The sequence below is a fragment of the Limanda limanda genome, chromosome 6 (assembly GCF_963576545.1).
Source record: "Limanda limanda chromosome 6, fLimLim1.1, whole genome shotgun sequence".
In the NCBI taxonomy this organism is placed as follows: domain Eukaryota; kingdom Metazoa; phylum Chordata; class Actinopteri; order Pleuronectiformes; family Pleuronectidae; genus Limanda; species Limanda limanda.
The window spans coordinates 18,551,282-18,573,315 of record NC_083641.1 but is presented as its reverse complement, the minus strand read 5'-3'; the positions used below and the strand labels follow the sequence as shown (position 1 = coordinate 18,573,315).

At 43.2% G+C, this 22,034-nt stretch overlaps 1 protein-coding gene across 1 annotated transcript in view; it reads right to left on the bottom strand.

Annotated features, from left to right (window-relative positions):
• LOC133002894 (protein jagged-1b) overlaps nt 1-22,034 on the bottom strand; it is a 40,485-nt gene that overhangs the window by 868 nt on the left and 17,583 nt on the right. The window contains exons 3-9 of the mRNA XM_061072485.1: nt 15,740-15,797; nt 9,869-10,117; nt 8,571-8,631; nt 7,485-7,615; nt 5,749-5,868; nt 5,412-5,525; nt 2,761-2,874 (exon numbers count right to left, since the gene is read on the bottom strand). Coding sequence (XP_060928468.1) covers nt 2,761-2,874; nt 5,412-5,525; nt 5,749-5,868; nt 7,485-7,615; nt 8,571-8,631; nt 9,869-10,117; nt 15,740-15,797 — 847 coding nt within the window. The remainder of the gene's footprint in view (nt 1-2,760; nt 2,875-5,411; nt 5,526-5,748; nt 5,869-7,484; nt 7,616-8,570; nt 8,632-9,868; nt 10,118-15,739; nt 15,798-22,034) is intronic.

The window sequence follows — 22,034 nt, the reverse complement described above, 5'->3', positions numbered from 1 at the left end:
GGCCCCCGAGAGCAGCTGTTTATGTTAGTCCATGGCAACAACATTTTAGAGAGATTTTGTGGGGTTCGTTTGGGTTCAGTGCCGGGCCCCCCTGGGTCCCTTTCGCCTGGGGCCCCCAAAGTCCCTTACAACGCTCCTGGGTACGTGTCTCTGTTGGCTCTGGTTGAAATGAACTGTATTGCCTTAAAAGCAGAAGGCCGATATAAATATCAATATCTATATAATCTTGCCGCATAACTCATAACCAGCCCTACATCGATGAAACGTCCCATGGAAATAAGACTCAACGTCACATATATCTTCTCACATCTTTTTTGTTTATGCACTGGTGCCCCCCCCTGCAGCACCTTTTCTTCTGTTAAGTTGATGTGTGCTTATTCCCACCCTCTGTCCTACTGGGAGTGTTAAAGCCAGGAAGCCCTTAGGGCACGGCTCTGTTAGCAGAGGAGGAGGATTAGAAAGAAACGCTGGATGAATAAAGAGGTATAGGTAATCTAAACCTGTTACCATCAGCAAGAGGCCTATTAGGATGGACCACTGTGTGTGTGTGTGTGTGTGTGTGTGTGTGTGTGTGTGTGTGTGTGTGTGTGTGTGTATGTGTGTGTGTGTTAGGTTGTTATCTATGGAAAAAGCTCAGGGAATTTGCCTGGAACAAGAGAAAATGTGGGGACACAAGTCGCCTAATAAAAGAGTGAAACTGATAGAAGCTGTAATTGCTTTTCCCCATTTGGGGCTCCACTGATGCTTTCCCGATCGGCTCAGGCTATAAAGAGTTTTATCACTCGTGTTTGAAAGCTGTACGTGTGTGTGTGTGTGTGTTATAATGTGAGCTGGTGACCTGTGATGTGGAACTATGGGGGATTATCAAGTGTCAGAGTGACATATCACTGTAACACAGAGGAGCAGGAGAGGCTGTCATCCTGAAATATGTCTGTGTTTTTACTTCATAACCCCCGAGCCTTTGTATGTGACTATACACTGTGTGTGTGTGCGTCACCTGATTGTGGACAACACTCCCTCTGCTCTACTTCTCACCCTGTGGGAGCACACTTGTCAATATGAGCGAGTGTGCTCGTGACGGGGCATTTATAGAAAACGGAACCACAGTCAGGAGGGGCTGATAGGAGAACAAACACGACTCTGGCTTGTACTGCTTCTTTAATTTGTGCATATTTCATCTCAAATCAATTAAAAAACTGCTTTTTTTTGCAGCTTTTGAAAGCATCTGTCTGTGTATTAGGCTACAACTTGGATTAATTTCACTTTTTATAGGATTAGTGTTAAAAGTCCAGAGATTAGATCCATTTGAAGATGATAGATATCAAATTCTCTCACTAATAGGAAACTGCAAGAACTGTAGAGACATTTGTTAAAGATCAACAATTATTACCCAAAGATAATTTGAGATGTAATGATGTCAGGCTCAGATCAAACTTAACTATTTTATTTATTATTTGTACACTCAGTTGTGTATATCAAATGCCTGTTATATAAACCGATTCACAATCTGCTCTCTTGCTCCGAGAGAGGAAATCTTTACCACGAATCCTGTAAAAGAAAAACCAGACACTCGAGGATTCAATATGTTTTTCACTCTTGAGTGACACTAAGTAGTTTTATCCCCTGATAAAGCCGCTGTGTCTGGTGAAGTGTTGCTTTAATTGAACTGCACGGGATCATTGGTAATGACTGTGCCACCTTGTTTGTCTGCATTAAAAGCCCTTGTGTCTGAATCTGATAAGATAAGAGTGAGCTTCTCCTTTTCAACAACTCTCAGGAACCAATTTCCATTTTAAACACGTCTTTAAACTGTCACGAGTTCTTGCACTGTAAATAAATCAAATAACTGACGATTCTTCATCTAAAAGACGCTGTTGTCACTGTTATCACTGTTTTTAGCGTTGCTTACATTTCCTTTAGCTTTTCATCACTATCATAATATTAATGGAGGTGATCTTTGTCAGAACATATATAGCATATAGTATATATAAATATATATCACAGCAAATGAATCCAAAATGGCAAATACGATCACCTGCTGTATTTTATAGTTCCAGAAATCTCTATCTGTATCTGGAAAGCATATCTCTAGAACCTAACCCCCTTCATACTCAGCATGTGTATTGTTAAATTCCCAAGGAAGTGCGGTGTCGAAATAAGTGCGAATTGAACACACAATACGTTTAATAGCAGCTTCAGAGTCCAACAGCAGGTCTTTACTTTCTGCAGCTCGATTACTGCAGGTCACTTTTGCAGATTCAGAGGGAAAACTGCAACCAGCATTGACACAGGCAGGTTTGCTGCATTAGTTAAACTGAGGATCATTGAACTGTGTTTGCACTAGGCTAAATGAAACCTTTTTCATGGCCAAGCTCGTTAGGTAAATTCTAAATGGATCTTGATGAAGCTAAACGAGACGGTTTTGTTCATTTGTATTTCCAAGGTCAAGAATCTCAACTCTGGACAGGAAGTTCGGAATCTACATTTTTGTGACAGCTGGGCGATATTGCTTTGAGTCGATAAACAATCTACTGACATTTTGCAAATATGTCTCGATTGCTAGTAGTCCTTTTTGCTTTACTTATTTACTAGTAAATCAGATCTCTACCGAGGTCAGGAATGTGTTTAATGAAATATCTAAGGTATCTTATAGATGAATATGAAGGCAACATTATTCATCAGCAGTGACCTACATGCATATATGTATTAAACATGTAACATTCCACTGAAGTCAGAGCTGTTTAATTCTGACCCACTGACCCAGCTGACACGTCCTGCCAGTCCATCCAGGCGGGCAGAGACATCTGTAACCTCCAGGAGTCTCCTCGCACGTCGCTCCTCGTCCACAAGGGCTCCGATCACACTGCCTCACCGCTGCGGAGAGGAAGAGAAACCATCCAACATGAGCTACTGGTCTGCGTAATGGGAATGTGTGTGTGAATATGAAGGAGGGATTTTAAATGTGTGTGATGTGCACATGTCTGAGCTGAAACGTAGCTCTGGTATGCGGATGCTTTGGTAGCCGGTGTTTTCATTCTCCTTTCTGCTGCTCTGGTTTCTGTGCAAACACTGATAAATACAATCATCTGCTGCACATACATGGCCGACACCTCCAGCCGTTCCCAGAGAGCAGGGAGGGAACTTAAATAAAGGAGAGGAGGACGAGAGAAGAGAAAGACTTCGGGTTGAAACAGAAATAGCGAAACCGAGCAGCCACGCCTGGTTCCGCTGCACTGAGAGGGAATTAGAAACAGAGGAGAAGAAAAGAGCACAAACAGATAGAGAGAGGGCTCCGAGTTGATGGGGTTAACCATGCATAACTTCCTATTACACATGGCATATTTGTGTAGTAGTGGCATCACAACATTTCCCATGCATATTTCTGTGGTGTACGTTTCTCACTCAACGGCTTTGTGTCTCTCTCACAACCTTTCTTCATTTACCTAACCCTGCACAACAATCATTTTCCATCCTCCTGACCCCAACACCAACCCCGAGGAGCAATAACCCCGTCATGTGAGCGGCACTTCTCCCATATGCAGAGAAGTCATAACAAACAGAGAAGCCTTTCATTAATATTGGGATGTATACAGTATACGTATATATATACATATATAAATATTTTGGACCCCACAGCATATGTAAATGTAGTCTGATAGCAGAGCTGTGTTGTTGGCGGTGTTGTGGTTTTGGTCGTCATTCCCTGCAAGCCTGTCGGTCCTCTCACTGTGTGCTTTCCCGAAGATCCCTCCACAACCCAACGTAATAAAACCCAACTCAACAGGGACAGAGATAGAACGACACTTGTGCAACAACAAGCAAGAGTGACTAACCAAAGCCCAAATAAAGTGCTTCACTCCTCCTTTTGCCTTCCTCCTCCTCTGCTTCTTCTTATTCTCTCTCTTTTTCTGATAAAAATGCTTCTCGTTGACGTGTTTACATTCCAGCGACTGACTGTGTCTGTCACACACAACCCTGACAGACCATAACCTGTATGATCCGATCTCACCTGCCGCCACACAAACACGAGTTTAGACCCACTGCAAATAAGGCACACACACTCCTTTGCGTCATTTAAAAAGCAAAAGCAAAGGTTGTCAAGAACCTTTTGTAATATATTGTTTTTTAAAGATCCTTTTACGGGTCTGAGAAAATATAATAGCCTCAGGGTTTTTTGGGGGAGTGTGGAGCCTGATGGGGACATTTAAGAGACAAATATTTGTAAGAAAAAACAAACTAATGTTACCACCACTGACTCAGACAAATGCCAACAACAACATGTCATCATTCCTGTTCTAAACACAGTTGTGTATTGTTCTTTTGGTTAGCAGTGGCATCAGTCTCCTCACAGAGAAAACAAAATGTGATTACATTACTTTCATTTGCTTTTTTCAAAAATGCACACACACGGCAGGGAAACCGGATGCACAAATTCTCACATATGTGATACAACTTTGTGTTCTCTTGTCTGTGTGAGTGGTATGACCCTGAGGAAGAAGAGCTGTGGGCTGCTGATACTCATCATTCTTTGCACTTTTTTGGATGTAAGTGGTGTGACTTCAATTTTGGGGGGTAATCCTTTGCCTTTGTGGTGGAGTAGTGAACCTGCATATTACCTGCATCTGCTTTACGTTTCTCTACACTAAGAGTATAGAACCCCTTCAGTCGCACTTAGAGAACACAACATGAACAGTTCTCACCACGTGAAAGGTCACACTTGTGAGTCCACCGCAGATAAAACCAGGATGTATCTGGGGCAATATGTTATATCTTAAGAGAGTCTACGATACTCAACCATAAGAAAATATAACCTTAATTGACTTGGTTAACAAAGCACTCACACACACACACACTCTCTCTCTCACACACACACTCTCTCTCTCACACACACACACACACACACACACACACACACACACACACACACACACACACACACACACACACACACACACACACAGCTGTGGCTGAGGAAGAGCTGGTTATCCACTAACCAGAAGGTCAGTGGTCCGATCCACCACTCCCCCAGTCCTTGGGCAAGATACTGAGCCCCACATTGCCCCATACAGCTTTGCCCAGGCTGGATAATGGGTGTATAGCAGCACTGTGTGGATGGTTGAATGTGACTTGTACTGTAATGTGCTATGATTGGTCAGCAAGACTATAAATACACACCATTTACACACACACACACACACATACACCAGACACACCGGGGGAGAGACAGAGGACGACACATCCGTGATTGCTGTTGATACTGTTTGTGCTCGGGCTAATTTAGCTTCCTCTGTTGGACTGATTAGAGTCACTCACTGGCTTTTATCCAATAACAACCAATCACAGACAATCTCCCATTCTCTAAGTTGTGTGTGTAAGTGACGATTGTGTGTGTGTGTGTGTGTGCCAGTCACCATCAGTGCAGGTGTTTCCGGTCCAGACGTCGGTGCAGATGCAGCTGAAGCCGGTTTGATCCTCCACACATGTTGCTCCGTTCATACATGGGGACGACAAACACGCATGTTCCACTGTCGACAAAAGAAAGAGATGTTTGAGGTGAAGAAAACAGGAGGACATTTTATGACCCAAGACCCCAAAACAGGCACTTACAAGTAATAATCAAATATAAATAAGTTGTGTAAAATTACTCACAAAGTTTTTGCTCCCTTCACATCATGTTAACCCTTTCTGTATCTCTGCTGTATCCACAGACAGTATTTAAAAACATTGATTTTAAGGGTCCACACTCACCAATGTCACAGTTACGTCCTCTGAAACCGTCCTGGCACTCACACTGGTACTCGTTGGGCTCCGTGTTGGTGCAGGTCCCAGCATTTTTACAGGGCTGGTGGGTGCCACAGTAGTTCAGATCTGAAACGATTAAAAAGATGTGATTGGAGCATGGTTTTAAGTTTCATTTAAGTTCACAGCACAAAACAGCATTTAATGAAGAGGAGATACAATTATGAGGAAGCAGTTGGATCCAGGTTCACTTTGCATTACTCTGGCTCAGGAAAAACACACGCACGCACACACACAGACACACACCAGTGGATCCAGGTTGGCTCAGTGTGCTGAATGTGCAGGCCAGTAGCTGCAGGGCCTGTGTTCTCCAGTGTTGAGGTTGATTAAAGCTCTAGTTTCTCTAATGATCTCCTCGGTGCCCACAGTCTCTTTGTCTCACCACAGCGTTTCTGAGCGGACTGTGAAACAGCTTAGGACCCCACCTAGCTAAGAGCGCTCACATTCACCTTACCCGAGGCTATCACCTTTCCTTTGCACAATGCACCGTCCCGTGGGCATTTGTTTGGCTCCCAGTTCCCAGCAGCTCCCACACTGGGACAGAAGTGGGAGGTGGTCGATCTTATTCAGGGGTGAAGTTGGAGGAACTTTGGTAAAGTTTGGTGGGAAACGTTCAGAGTGGAGAGTGAAACCCAGAGGGAGGTTTTTTGGGTCATAATTCATACTGAAGATCAGAAGGTGCGGGAAGACAACGGCTGACAAACTGCCCCTGTTTAACACACACACACACACACACACACACACACACACACACACACGGACACACGGACACACACACACACACACACTCACTCACACACACACACGGACACACGGACACACACACACACACACACTCACTCACACACGGACACACACACACACACACTCACACTCACACACACACACACTGAGCTCTTGACCAGCAAACACTACACTGACGTTTTCTCTTCCCCATAAAGGGGACACAGATCCATACTTATGGAATTTAGCTGTGGAGAAACTGGACTGTATCCCCTTGGAACAGAAACAGGACTGGACCGGCAATCAACATCTTTTTACATCCTTAAACACCTTCCCTTTTAGGCTCTGTGCTGGTATCGATAAATAATCAATCTGATAGGGACCGTCGGGGCTAAAATGCCAACACCGATTTCTTCTCCCAGTCCAGCCCAGAACAGAAATATGCTGCTGTCATCACGAAAAAGCGCTAATAACACTAATATGACTATAGACATTCACCCTGGTGTTCCCAGCATGTGAAGTACCTCAGTATTTGCCTCAGCGACTCGTTCATGACTCTGCACTAATGAGCACATCAATGTGTTCGTGAATTTCAAGAGGAAAATCCAATTTAAATTCATTTGATACTTTAAGGTTCACAGAGAGTAAAAAATATGTATATGCCATAAGGAGCACAAATAAGAATGATCTGCCTTTTTTTAAATACTGAATTATTGATACAACTGCTTTCCTAACTAGAAAAAATAATAAAACATAGGTCATCTTCTGTTCATTTTCAACAGATTGGGATGTGGGATGTTTAAGTGAGCATCATATGCATTTGACAGCAGGTGCAGTGCCCTGGAAACTCTTGTTGTTGAACTGAACAGAAACAGGAAACTGATAAAGATCATTTCAACCCACTCATTACAAAATGAAAACGTTCTGTCATCTCTATGTTTGCGGTGTAACGGTTATCTGACCTTTGTCACAGAGCAGTCCTCCCCAGTTGACGTCACACACACACTGCCAGGGCTCGGTGCAGCTGCCGTACACACAGCCGGGGAAGGTCACACACTGGTCACACAGAGGACCTTTCCAGCCGTAATGACACCTGGAGGAGGCGAGCACAGAGAAACTTGTCATATTGAGACGATTAATAGCAACTGTACCACAGAACTATCTCCATGCTGTGAAAGAAAAAGTTAAGTTAGTAGAAAGACAAAAAAATAAATCACAGATTCATCAGAGACCAGAGACAGAGTCTGATCTGTTTGCACAATTTTCAATTTATTCTTCAAATATTGATAGATAATTTTAGTTTCAAAGTTATTTAAGTTGAGATTAAATTGTATAAGTCACTTCAGGTGCATATTGTACCTGTTGCTACTGTTGTATAAATATAACGGATGATGACAGAGAAGCTTTGCTTTGTCTATCTTTTGAAACTTTTCCTATATTGCTGTGTAACCTGTTGAAACATTCACTAACGTTAGTCTATGTAACTTGCTCTGTGGGGGTCTCTTCCACAGCTCAACCAAAGAGCTACACTTACAACAAATACATCATTTAACATTTTATATGCTCCTCTTCGCTTCAGTCGTGGTATTTGTGAAGGGAGTTTATTACTTTAACAATTACTACGGAGATTTTAGCGTGTAGAAAATCCATCAGTTCAGCCAGAACCTGCCTTTTGCTGAAGGATTCACTGGATTCCAACCTCAGTGTCGATATCTCATCCAGGATGAGGTTCAAAAACAACAACAAAAATCAATACAGCATTTTAGCCGGCCAGACAGAATAGGCGACATCAGAGTTGAGAAAGGGTTCAGTAAATTACAGCAGACTTTAATGAAACTGCTTCTTGTCCAGAATATCGCACCACACTGCAGTGTACTGTTAAAATGTGAGGTTATCTTGTTGTGACTCCGCTTCACAGTGAATCCATGATGGTTGGACTTGTACATTGTGACACTGAGGTCAGAATTATGTCATTTAGCCTGGGATTCTGTTTCATTAGTCCCTTTGGTGGAAATGATAAAACTCCTTTAAGTAACCTTCTGACTTACTTGCATTCTCCTGGTGCACTACAGGAGCCGTGGACCTGATGACAGCCCTGCTTGCACACCGCTGTGAACACAACATGCACACAGAGCTGTTAGAAACAAGAATTCATCTTTAACAATCATTAATCATGATTACAACAATGATTATTTGTGTCACTGCACAGAAAATACATTTTGCTGTCACCCAACAATTAAATTAAACCGGCAAAAGATGATTAATTAACAATCAATCTTCATAGTGTTTTCAATGAACAATGAAAAATGCTTCATCTGTTCTTTATGTACATTTCATGCATTCCTTTGTGACATTGTTTCCTCGAACAATTAGTCAGAGTTTCCATTTATGGACACAGACAGTAAAAGCTCCACCCTGAGGAGAAGCCTCCGGGCGGTAACGGAGGTGCCCTGCTAATTTTTCAAACTTCCTGCTTCTCTGCAGCCCAATCAGCAACCTGCTGAGGAGGAAGTCAGATGAAGTAAGACAGGGCATGGACGGGCAGGGCTGCAGGATGTCCTTTAACTAGTTGTGTGTCCTTCAGGCTCCCCATGGTTTCCACTCCGGTTTCCTACATTCACTTTTACCATCACAACATGATGGCAGCGCTCCCAGGTCACAACGTGAGGTCGATCCAGCCGATGAGTCACAGACAGTGCTGAGCCCTGAAGGCTGTCCGTTTTATTGACATGACTGCACATAAATGCATGGTTCCAAAATAAGACATCTCCAGCTAAATGAAATGCTATCACTGGTTCACAGTCGAAGCTAAGGGTCAAGTTTATTTAAACAGTCCTGAACAGTTTCAAACTAGACAGGAAAAGAAGGAAACCATCATGGAAAACCTTTTAAGAAACCCTGGAAAGGACCGTTAAAGACGAAACCCCCTTCCAGTGCGAGGGGAAATGAGAAGCAAATCATCCATGACTCCTAACAATGTTGAGGCCAATGAGGCCTTAAATGACTGAAAATAATCATCATTTCATTTGTGGATTGCAATTATCAATATAAGTCATTTCAGGGAACCAACATTTTTTCAGACCTACTTTTTTGGGGAATGAAAATGAAAAGAAGCCTGGTTTAAAATGTGTGTTTGTTCTTTTTAAAAGGGAACACATCAACCACATTTTTCCCTTTCACATGCATTTGACTAATTTGCTTTAATGTTACCTTTTTGAAAAGTATGTTTATGAGTTAAACGCTTGAATTTAATAAATCTATAAATTTCTACTGATTTCCAAATGTATAAGGGCCTTAATAGTGTGACATCATCTACCACAGCAACGATTTAGGTTTCCTATCTCACCTCCTTTGCACTCGGGCCCCGTCCAGCCCTCCATGCAGACCTTGGAGCCGTTGGGGTCGCAGTTGAAGTGACCGAAGAAGTCGTCGCGGGCCCGGCAGAGTTTGTTGCAGTAGGGTCCGTAGTAGTTGGAGTCACAGCGGAAGCGAAGGCGGTACTCTAGACTGAGCACCCGTCCGTGGTGGCGATGCGTCTGCCACTGTTCACCGGGGTTCAACATGGAGGAGAGGAGGACTCGCTCAATTAGCTGGCCTGAAGGAAGAGTAGAGGAAGACATGCTTTGTAGAAATGTGTAGATGTTAAGTAGTTTTTTATCCACTTGATGTATAACACCTCAAAGGCTCATTTATGCTCAACATTATATTCATATACAGTTATACTGTCCGTGCTCTGCGTTTACTTTGTCTGTATATTTGTGCACGTGTGTTGAAAGCTTATGGATAAAGACGCAACAGACAAAATAAAGCAGTACCACCAGAAAACCTGGGGGGGCAGTGTATCCAATAGTTCCAAAGTGACAAACATAGGACTAGGGGAAGAAATGTCAACAATGGACAAAACTTTGAGAGCTGGTAAGTTGGACCATCAGCACTTTCAACGCAGTTGAAAGCGAGAATTTCATTATCATAACCTCCTCCACTGTCCCCATGTTTATGGTTCTGTGAGACGTTCGATTCTGTGCAGCCCTCTAGTGGACATACTGCTTAACAACCATCTCAATGTCAACGTCAATGATAGGGACGCATCGGAGAAAGGGACGGTTACGTATCTCTCTGAGTAAATGCAGCATAAATTGGCTGTAAAAACTTGATAAGGTGAAAGTGTCACAAATAATCCAGCAGTTACGATGCAGCTTAAATATAAATGTGATGTCATGTTTGGGGCCACCTGGTACTTTCAGAGTTCATTGTGGCTCTTTAGCTGTTAAATTGTCCACTGTGTTCACCAGCTGGTTTCTTTGTCTTTTACTTTGTATCTCAGCTGGGCCGTCACTGTACAGTGGGCTTTAAGAGCTTTTTCACTGAAAACAACAGCCCGTGGCAAGAAAGAACACTGATTAGAGCGGCCGTAAAATCCAAACAATGAAATAAAAGATATTAAACCCACTGAGGAGCTGAAGATAACTTAGTCCCTGTGGGTTTGTTACCTTTTTTAGGTGGTACAGTTGTTCAAAATGAAAATACAAATGGGCGCAGCTTAAACTTCTCGGCGGCTTTGCATGCACCGCTCATTAAATAGATACATTTTACGACAAGAGAAAATTATGTGTTTCTCACGGTCGGGGGGTGAGTGAGCTTCTCTTTAACTCTTTCATCCTTTAATTTGTTTAGGATTTCTCAGGCAGGATTTCCTGGGTACAACAGTCATCATCACGGCGCTTGATTAGACAGTGAGCGTTTGAACAGAAAACCACAAAAAGGTTGTGTGTGGATATTGATGGAGACAAGAGTCAACTGTAGGACCAGACAAAAGGGGGTCGAGGGTCTGCAGGGAAGAGAGGGGCCAGCCGAGCACCAGAGAGGACCAGACGAGGCCCAGGGGCAGCGGCTGCTGATCCTGACCCCTGGAGGGGATTTCCCAGAGGCTCTGTCCCCCCAACTCAGTTATAATCTCCTCTGACAGGGTATTAACACAAAGCATTGAGAAAATGTGTGCGAGTGTATGTCTGTGTGTATGTGTATGTGTGTGTGTGTGTGTGTGTGTGTGTGTGTGTGTGTGTGTGTGTGTGTGTGTGTGTGTGTGTGTGTGTGTGTGTGTGTGTGTGTGTGTGTGTGTGTGTGTGTGTGTGTGTGTGTGTGTGTTAGTGTGTTGGATGGTGGTGAGGATGAAGGGAAAGATTATGAGATAGTAACACAGAAAGGAAAGGGAAGCCACGTTGGACGTAAGTCAGTGATGGAGAGACAGTGTGTGTGTGTGTGTGTGTGTGTGTGTGTGTGTGTGAGACAGAGGCAAACAGAGCCAAAGAGGAAGGGAGACAGCTATTAGCAAACACACATAACAAACTGCCTGATGGAGAGATGAGATCACTGTGGTTTGACACAAAGGAATGAAAACAGGGGCACATATTGGCCAGAGTGCGTGTGTGTGTGTGTGTGTGTGTCTGTGTGTGTGTGTGTGTGTGTGTGTGTGTGTGTGTGTGTGTGTGTGTGTGTGTGTGTGTATTTAAGAGAGTAAAAGAGGAATGGGGACAGAGCGGACGCTGAGCAAACTGTTAGCTCAGCCATGTAGTCAAATCTGAGGGCCCACTTTTCCTAACACCCATCACGCAACTGCAGTGCATTGTGGGTTTTTCATTATTTTATGACCCGGGCGTGTCAAAGGGCTAATTTCATCATCACCTCTTCATTGCCAGAGGAGAAGAGCAGCGGAAGCTAAAAAAAATAGCCGCATTAGCAGAGAACAAAGCAGGGAAGGTGTATAACAGAGTCTGATTTCCTCTGTAATGTGATTAGATGAGATGCAACAACATGTGAACACAAGAGCAGAGAGAGAAATGGAAATGGAGAGAGAGGCTCGAATACCAGGTGAGAAAAACAACAGCATGAACACGTCTTTGAAATCACACTTTCAGAGACAAACAGGGTTTGTATCTACAGGTAGACACTGAAATCTCTTCCTCTAGCCTCTGGTGATTGTCCCCACTGCCTAATATCAACTGTGAAATACTAGCTGCAGGAGAGGAAACACCTCTACTCCACTTTGTATTCCATACAAATCAAAAGATTGTTGCAAACCAATGCATCGGACAGGTAGAGATCCTTGATTTTGTTTTCTGTTGTGATGTTTCCATGGCTGCTCCAGTGAACTCTCTGTCGTCTGGATAAAAGCACAAAGTCTAAACATGTGTCTTGAATTCTAAAGACAAGCTGGTTTACATTATAACGCTTTAATATTGAAGTCCACTTTCTCTCCAGTGGCGGTTGCAATTTTGTGGTTGCGAGTGCTGTCTCAATACAGTTGACTCATGGGTGACCACAGCTGCGTATATGCACCCAGAATGAACTTATACACAAGTTAACACAGGGTTAATATGGAGGAAATTAAACTGCTGCTACTTTAACAGGATTCTAGTAGATTACACCAAGCATAGGCGGCACGGTGTCCCAGTGGTTTGTACTGTTCCTTCACAGGAAGAAGGTTCTGGGTTTGAACCTGAGGGAACTTTCTGTGTGGATTTTGTATGTTCTACCCATGTTTGCATGGGATTTCTCTGGGTACTCCAGGTCCTTCATAGTCCAAAGATAGCAGAAAGCAGATTAGGTTAATGAGACTCAATTATCCGTATAGGTGTGAATGTTATTGTTAATGGTTGTCTGTCTCTGTATGTCAGCTGGTGATACACCGCCTCTCATTAATTGTCAGCTGGGATTGTCTCCATCGACCCCACGACCCTTAAAGGGATAGTTCACCCAAAAATGAGAATTCACCTATTATCTACTCTGATGGAGGAGTGGGTGAAGTGTTTGAGTCACCCAGGTTTCAGGGATAAACAGTGTTCAAATCCAATGCAAGTGAGGTAACTGGGGACCACTTCTTCAAACAGCAGAAAAAAACATAAAATGCCTCAATACTGCTCTTGTGGTGTCATCAAAGACCTGACATTCCAATTAAATTAGAAACATTGTCATTTACACCGTGTTTTCAGCCTAAATTTCTGCTGTAATCCTCCTGGCTGGAGCCGCGTGTGCACGCACACACCACACATAAGCTCTCGCACAATGAAAACAGCGAGAACTCGCTATAAGTACCATTAGCATCATGAGTTACGGTAGCATCACTGCATACCTGTAGCTATCACATCTCTGCTGCCATAGATTGAATTCTGTGTGAAACGCTGTAGATAATACACTGGTGTTTACCCCAAACATTAAAGTGGCAAAATTAAAATCACCCTGAGTGGAGTGTCTGACCACAATTGCGGTAGGGAACGATGTTTTTAAGTGTGGCTCCCAATTTCATTAGTAAGGCTAGTATATAGACAACAGTTTCATGCTGTTCTACTTTATAAACGTGCAGAGAAATGTGGTAATGCAGCACCAATGTGAGTGATGTAGGTTTCAAATTCTTCACAGAATCCTTCAAATGTTTAAAGATGAAGTAAATGTGTATATTACAAAAAGTAAGTATAAGCTGAGATCTGGGAACGTGGTGAAAGTGAAGAGACACGAAACGTGAGCGGTCAGATCGGAGAAACTTTAAGTAAACCTCCAGCAACATGAAATCGCAGGACTGTTGTGTTGGACTGCATTACTTTGAGCTATGTGTACTTAATAAACTGCCTAATGACAGTGAATGCAAAACTAAATAGTGCTCACACAAATGACTTCCATGAAATAGTCCCCAGGTTAGATACAAAAGAACAGAGACATTCCTGAGCTCACCCGCTAACAGTATTATAAGAAACATTTCAGTCACGGTCTCTTGTGGTTCTACTTCCAAGTAAGAGGGTTTAGATAATCTGGCTAAACTGTTAGTCTGTTTGCAATTTGTCTGGATATTTGTGTTTATTATCCGACTAGACATTGATTTTAAAGATCTCAGCGAATACTTTGGGGAGTAAAAAGCCATTATAAGTGAAAATAATTGGGGCAAAAACTGTGTAAACGAAACAAATGCCGGAGAATCCTTTGCACATTAACACTAGTGACCTTTTATTTGAACAAAACTCAGTGAAGGTCTCCGTGTCGATGCACAAAGAGCATCATATTTCTCACTATTTCCAAGGAGACACAGTCGGGCTCAGTAATCCTTTCTGATGAGCAGCCGGGCCTGATAAGTCCATTCAGACTGCTACAGGACGCCCGTGTTTGGGCTGAGCTAAGCCTGCGGCCTAGTGAACGGCTTTAGACCCAATGTAAAGGCTGTCAGTGAGCTCCGGTGGAAACGGCACATAATGCAAACAAGATGTAAGAGCGGTGCTGGAGGACAAAGGGAAGGAGAGATGGAAGAGGACGGCAGAGACGGACACAGAGACGGTGAGGGATCTGTGGTGCAGCTCTCATTATCTCAGCTATCTTTTGGATACGACCACGGTCCCTCCCCTGGCTGAGAGCGAGGCAGAGGATGGTGGGATGAAAGGGAAGTCTGTGGCATGACAGGAATGAGGAAAGCATACGAACATCTGTCTCCATCCTTGTGTGTGTATGTGTGTGTGTGTGTGTGTGTGCGTGTGTGTGTGTCTTTTTATAGCATGCAGCTCACATTCCCTGTCATGGAGCTTTTCCTGATTATGAGGAGAAACAACAAGGAGACGAGCAGGAAATTAAAGGGTCTGGATAAAAGACCCTCTAACCTCGTACGATCACAGACATAAACACACAGAGGATATTTTCACATTGTTTCACAATGTTGAGCCACACTTCTGGTAAACAAGCCCTCACAGCGTTGTTGCCTTTATAAATGTTGCTCGATGAAAACATATCTTTTCTCAGTGACATGGGGAGAACACTGGCCTTCAAACCCAAAACACGATCGTCTTACTTGTTGACACATGTTTTACTGTGTTGTACATCATTACGCAACAGGAGGTTTTAGAAAACAACATGTAAAAGATCACCAGGAACCACAAAACAGAGGTGAAAACCAAACTGCACTGACAGCTCTAAATCTAACTGAGTCAGAGTTTACTTTGGCTGGAGCCGATTCATCATCTTTTTCCAACCAGATTCTTGAAAAATCTATTTTGATTCTTCAACTCCTTGGTGATGTGGTGGAATAACGATTTGTAGGACAACTGAAGTTGTTTTTCTACTCTGGATGTAAATTTCACTCCCAAAAAAGCATAAGGAGGCGGAGAAACATTCATAATAAAAACATCAACACACAATTCCTCTAAGCCGGCAGGCCCACAAACATAGAGAACTGTATCTTCACCTGAGTCTGCTGTGTCGTTATCGTAGTCCAGAGCCTCCAACACGAGAGAGAAGGACTTCTGCAGGAAACACAAAGAAAACATCTGTCAAGCATGTGTCACAAACATACATCTGAGTTTAACATAACATTTAACTATTTAAACAGAGTCTAAATCTACAGATAAGAACTATATTCACGATCCAGCTTGTCTAAAGGGTCTCGGAGGTGAACTCTGGTGCCTGAAGACTGTGAAAACAAGTTTCAGGCCTTTAAACAATCATCATTGTTCTTATGTTCATCTCCTGAAGTTGTTTTGTAGATGTGGTCTCAAATCATGTTTTAATTTTCTGTGTCTGACCTGAATGTGAATGAAACTGATTAAGCACCAGTCTTTGGTTTGATAGATTTATGAATTTTGAATTGTGATATTGATATTTGGGATGACTGTTTGCCAAGCCTATGAAAAACATGAGCTACATAGGTAAATCTGTTGATGCTCATCTCCACTATAGGTACACTATCAGGTACAGAGTGTGTAGGTGTATGTATGACCGGGAGTAACATGTTGAAAAACTGCTTGAAAGGTTGAAGTTAGTGAATGTGCACATAAGATTTGTTGTTATTAAAAAATAGAATTTAGGTAAAACTTGAGCACAAAATATATTGATAATGAATTTCTGAGAATATATCTGCATGGGAAACTGAAATCAATTGTGCTGACACATTTAAGGACAGATTTTATTTCCCCCTCTCCAACCATCCAGTGTCGTTAGATATTTCTGCAGGTAAGGCCAAATAAAAACACTACCACACATTTGTTCTGCACATTTCATTACTTTCACAATTTCAGGTGTTTACTGGCCCATATAGGCAGTAATTGTGTCAGAATGAATATAAGCTATATCCTGCATATTCATTTCAAGAGCACATCCACCTGCAGCCTTGTAGACAGTGATAAAAACGTAGGGCCGTTGAGGGAGGACATCCAAAAAACCTGTTCATGAGTATGATGCTTGATTGTGCTCTTCTCTTACACCCTGCAGCCTGGCCTACAGCTTGTATTTCTCCTGGATGGCCTTGACATTGATTGTATCATGCATTTACAATATACATGACTACATTTGAATATGAATATATATTAAAATTCAGATTTGTATGCATAGATAATGTGAGGGTTGGTCGTCCTGCAGCTAGGGGACATCTTCATGTGACGACTTTGAGCTTAAAAAGATTTCACACTGGAGAGATAACAAAGGACATGTGTTTTTTCTTCCTTCTTGCTCTTTTCTGATGCATAATGATTCAGACCAACACTTTCCCCTACAACTCTTTCCCTCTCTCTCTCTCTCTCTCTCTGTCTTTCGGTTCTTGCTCCATCGACCCATCCCTCCCTCTGTGAAACATGCCGCTGCCTGCCATGCAAATCTCTTTCCGCCCTGTGCATCGTGCGTGAGGTTTCTCCTGAGGGGGCACATGGATGTGTAGTCCTGTCTTTCTTGACGGAGCACACAGCCAGAAGGGGGGATAAAAGGGAGGAGAGGAGGCAAAGTATGGAGTAGAGGGAGACGAGCAAGGTGTGAAGTGAAGGAGAGAAGGATCCGTTGGGAGGTAAAGGGCAGGAGGTCTGCTCAGTCACTGAAGTTATAGAGGTGAAAAGAGGCAAAGGAGCAGAAGAGAAGATGAAGGGTTGCAGTGGAGGTGCAGTAATGTTGAGGTGAGAAGATTGGTGTGGAGGAAAGCACTGAGTCAGGGATTTCTGTCCAGTATGTCTGTATTCAACAGATGAGGCGATGGGAGAAAAGAGTGCGCAGGATGATTGTAGAACAGGAGAAAAGGATGGAGAAAGTATAATTACACAGGCGATATGTTAGATAAAGGGCAAAGGAAGATAGATGAAAAATGCCACTGTGGCAGCTGCAGTGGAATAACGATTTGTACGACTCCTGGAGTTCTTTTTAAATGTGATAAAGAAAGAGAGCGCAGAGGTTGGAGGGAGGTGAAACAGAAGCAGCACAAGATAAAAGAGAAAAGATTAGAGCAGAAGACAAAGGAGAGAGGATGAGACTAGATAAGAAACAAGTAGAAGGGGAGGTGGAGGAACACCCACGCAGTATTTAGAAGACGTGGTGCTAATGAGATGCTGGTTGCAGAGGGCAGGCAGCCAGTTCATTAAAAGCAGCAGATTGCAGCTCGCCCACAGAACGACCAGCTGGAGTCAGTGAGCTTCGGCTTAAAATTCTCACCTGAAGTCATGTTCAGCATTTAAGATTCATATCTGAGTGAGATGAGATCCTGCGGTCGACTAACATCAGTTCTGCACAGAAGCAGTGGAGGAAGAAGAGGCTCTCCAAATCATTTATAAGTAAAAAGATAGATATCAGAATTCAAATGACTTCAGCATTAAAGTAGAAATACTGCTTCTGCACTATCTGCACTGTCTACACATATATATATTACATTATTAGATGGAGGCACATCGGTGCAGCGGTTGCACTCTCCCCTCACAGCAACAAGGATATCAGTTTGAGTCCTGAACTCTGTATTGAGTGTCTGCGTGGGTTTCCTCCTACAGTCCAGGTTATGGTTGATAGAGACTGTAAATTGCCCGTAGGTGTGAATGTGAGTGTGGATGGTTGTTTGACTGTATATCCGGCCTGAGATACGCTAGCAACCTGTTTAGGGTCTATAGCCCAACTCTCATCCAATGGGATGGGATCCACCCCCTTGAACCTCAAAGGACTAATAATGGATGTATATGATTATTAATAGACTCTTAATCCTGGTGCATCAATGTTTAAATTCAGTTTTTTTGTTGTAGATGCTTGAGGTGGAGTTTTCAACCAAAGGCACGAGACCCCTCCGATGGGTCAACATATGAATATTATGGGCCATGAGTTGTTTAATTGGGCAGGAAAAAAAAAAAACGAATCTGTTTGACCCAATTTTTCACTTTTTTAAAATATATACTTTGTCATCTTTATGCCACAAACACGTATTTAAATAAAACAATTTGAAGCATTGGAAGTAAAATGTTTGATTAAACTGTTATCAACCCATACACATATGAATCATGACAAGTGACTCCCACAGACGATATCTTTTACAGTGTAACAAGATTACACAGCCCCTATGTTTATTTTTAACCTCTGGAGCCACAACTCTTTCTACTCCTCTAAAGTGAACAACGTATTGTGTACAATCCTAATTTGAACTACCACTCAGATAACTGCAGAGGAGAAATATAAAGTAATATAAAAAGGAAATAAAGTGAAGTAAATACAGTAGGAGTGCAAAAGGTTGAGTCGCTCTCCTTCCAGGACCTTGCAGAGTAAAGGTTGCAGCAGTGTATAATCAGCATGTCTCTCCTACAGCAGGTTGATAAATGTTATGTGGATAAAATGCTGCTGGTCATTTTGACAATAAGGACAATTATGATGAACTGCCCACTACTGCAAAATGCTCGCACAGCATTACCTCAGCGCTGGACTGCTCACAGACCTCTGAGCCTTATCATCTCTCCAATCGCTCGCCCTCCCTCGGCCTCACCCTTCCTTCCATCCTCTTCCCGCTCTCTCCCCTCACCTTCTTCTGCCAGACACTACTGCAGGTTAGGACCCGTAGGAGTCTTTCTCTTTTCTTCTATCTTAATCACCCCCCCCACCTCAATAAACACACCCTCACCTCTTCACCCACAAGTGCATGCAGCCAGGTAAACCATGATGCAGTCATTGATACAGGAAGGGTGTTTCAGCGGTCTGTCCTGTTTTGAAGGCTGGGGTGTTGTACGGAGGCCTCAAGAGGGTCATATCAATCATGGTTACCAAGTTAAAAATCACAACAAGCCCTGATAAGACTTTGTGAACAGATCACCTACAATGACAGCTTCCTGACAACCTTTCCAAAACACACACATTCTAACGGACAACGTGGCAATTTGTTGCTGCAATCACAGCGTGACGTCAGAAAGGACATGACAGGCCAGGACAGGTGGAGTGGTCTGATACAGGGTGGAAGAATAAAACAATATGGATAGAGAGGAAAATCAAAAGGTGAACACGACAAAGACGAGGCTGATAAGATCCCAGTCAACGATGATGTGCTATTTTTACCTCCTTCTCTCACGAACATGTCAGTGTTTGTGGTGATAATTGCCAAAGTGATGACAGCAAGGAAATGACCTAATGGGAAAGGTGTACATGTGTGTGTGTGTGTGTGTGTGTGTGTGTGTGTGTGTGTGTGTGTGTGTGTGTGTGTGTGTGTGTGTGTGTGTGTGTGTGTGTGTGTGTGTGTGTGTGTGTGTGTGTGTGTGTGTGTGTGTGTGTGTGTGTGTGCGTGTGAGTATGTGTGTGAGCATTATTTTGTATCCACTACAGCTATGTGAGTGTTGGAGGAAGTGACGAGTGGCGACGTGTTGTCCATTCTTGTTTACAGTCTTTGTTAATAAGGCCCATTAAACCTGACCATCACTCCATATTTGGCCTTAATGGACACTGATGTATTTGATGATAAACCAGTAGCCAGTCAGATTTACCTTGAGCTTCAGTGTACCGGCCTGTATCATTGTATGGTTACAAGGCAAAAACCCCCGATGACACTAAGACGCTGAGGGAATTTATGACACATGACACACGGAGCTTCTCTTTCCCCCTTCTCTTTCTTCTTCTCCATCCATATCCCCCTTCCCCGGAATCCCTTTGCTTTATCTCCCTCAGATCCAGGGCCTCTGTGGCCGTACCATGGATTACGATTTGTGGATCGCGCATCAGAGGTCGCAATGCTGGATCCAGTATGGCGGATTCTAAATCGTGCGGGCTGATCGTACAGGGAATGGCGGATCCTTTGTCGCATTGGCATCGGATGGCGGTGGACCAGGACCGAGGCGGCGGCCCATGATGGATCCTAATAAGCGGCAGTGGACAATGACTGTGGACTAAAGTGGCCTCTGATCGGGATGGCGGATCATGATCCTGCTGGTTGCTGACCATAGACTGATGATTGCAGCAGGACTGCTTGACATATAGTATTGAAGTTATCCTTCAAAATGTTTACCCTCATCAATGCTGCTAAAAAACTTTAATCTTGATGATGTTTTCCTACACTTAACATCCATTGCACTTCTGTCCGTCCTGGGAGAGGTATCCCTCACATGTGGCTCTCTCTGAGGTTTCTACATATTTTCACCCTGTTAACAGGTTTTTTTTGTAGTTTTTCCTTACTCTTGCTGAGGGTTTAGGACAGAGGATGTCACACCATGTTAAAGCCCTATGAGACGAAATGTGATTTGTGAATATGGGCTATACAAATAAAATTTGATTGATTGATTGATTGATGATGCTTAATGTAATGTTTGGATTGTGGATTCAACCCTGGGATGAGGGGAAATGTATATAATATAAAAAGGTGAATTGGTACACAATATATCAGACACAGTAGCTATATGTAATCATACAAGTATAATCATAGTTGTCAGCTATGTGCAGTTTGATTTCCTCTAAATCCAGTCAGAGCCCAAACTAATTTCTTAACTCACGTCCACTTCAAAGCATTAATGATTGTTTTGTCTGCAACAACTGAGCCTGACGTCTGAGCTCCTGTACAGAAACAGCTCATTTTCATTCAGACCTAACGCTTACTGTTGCCAGTCATGACCCGTGCAGATGGTCTGAGCCTGGCATGGCCGGGGAGAGAACAGGGGTTTCCCAAAAAACACCAGACAACATCAAAACATGAGTATTAGACAGGATGATAAGTCTGCCCTTCCCTCGGGCTGCAGGCTGTCTGGTCGTCTGGACCCGTCCCTTCGCCTGCAGCCTCACACCAGCCCAACAAACAGCGACAAAGCTCGGGATTAGACCAAACTATGCTTATTCAAACCACTGGGCAGACATTTGTGAGGGCATGAAAATTGTATTAAGCGAAGGGTTTAAAAAACTCAAACTTGTTTTTTCCATCCTATAAACATCACTGCCTCCTCCACAGCTCCACTTCCCATTCCGCGCCTCCAGTTTCTCAGGCAGCCCCCATCCCCTCCATGCCATCCCTCCCTCTCTATCTCTCTCTCTCTCTCTCTCTCTCAGACATGGGCAGGGTAGGATATCCCGACAAAGCCGGGCTGTACAAACACAGCTCTACGACAGGAAGGACTCCCAGCCCTGAGAGAGGAATTTCCCCTCAGAGCACACACACTAATGCATACATGCTTACACACACACACACACACACACACACACACACACACACACACACACACACACACACAACATTTATGTCTCTATATACCATGCTTTCATTCAGCACTGAAAATATTAGTCCACTT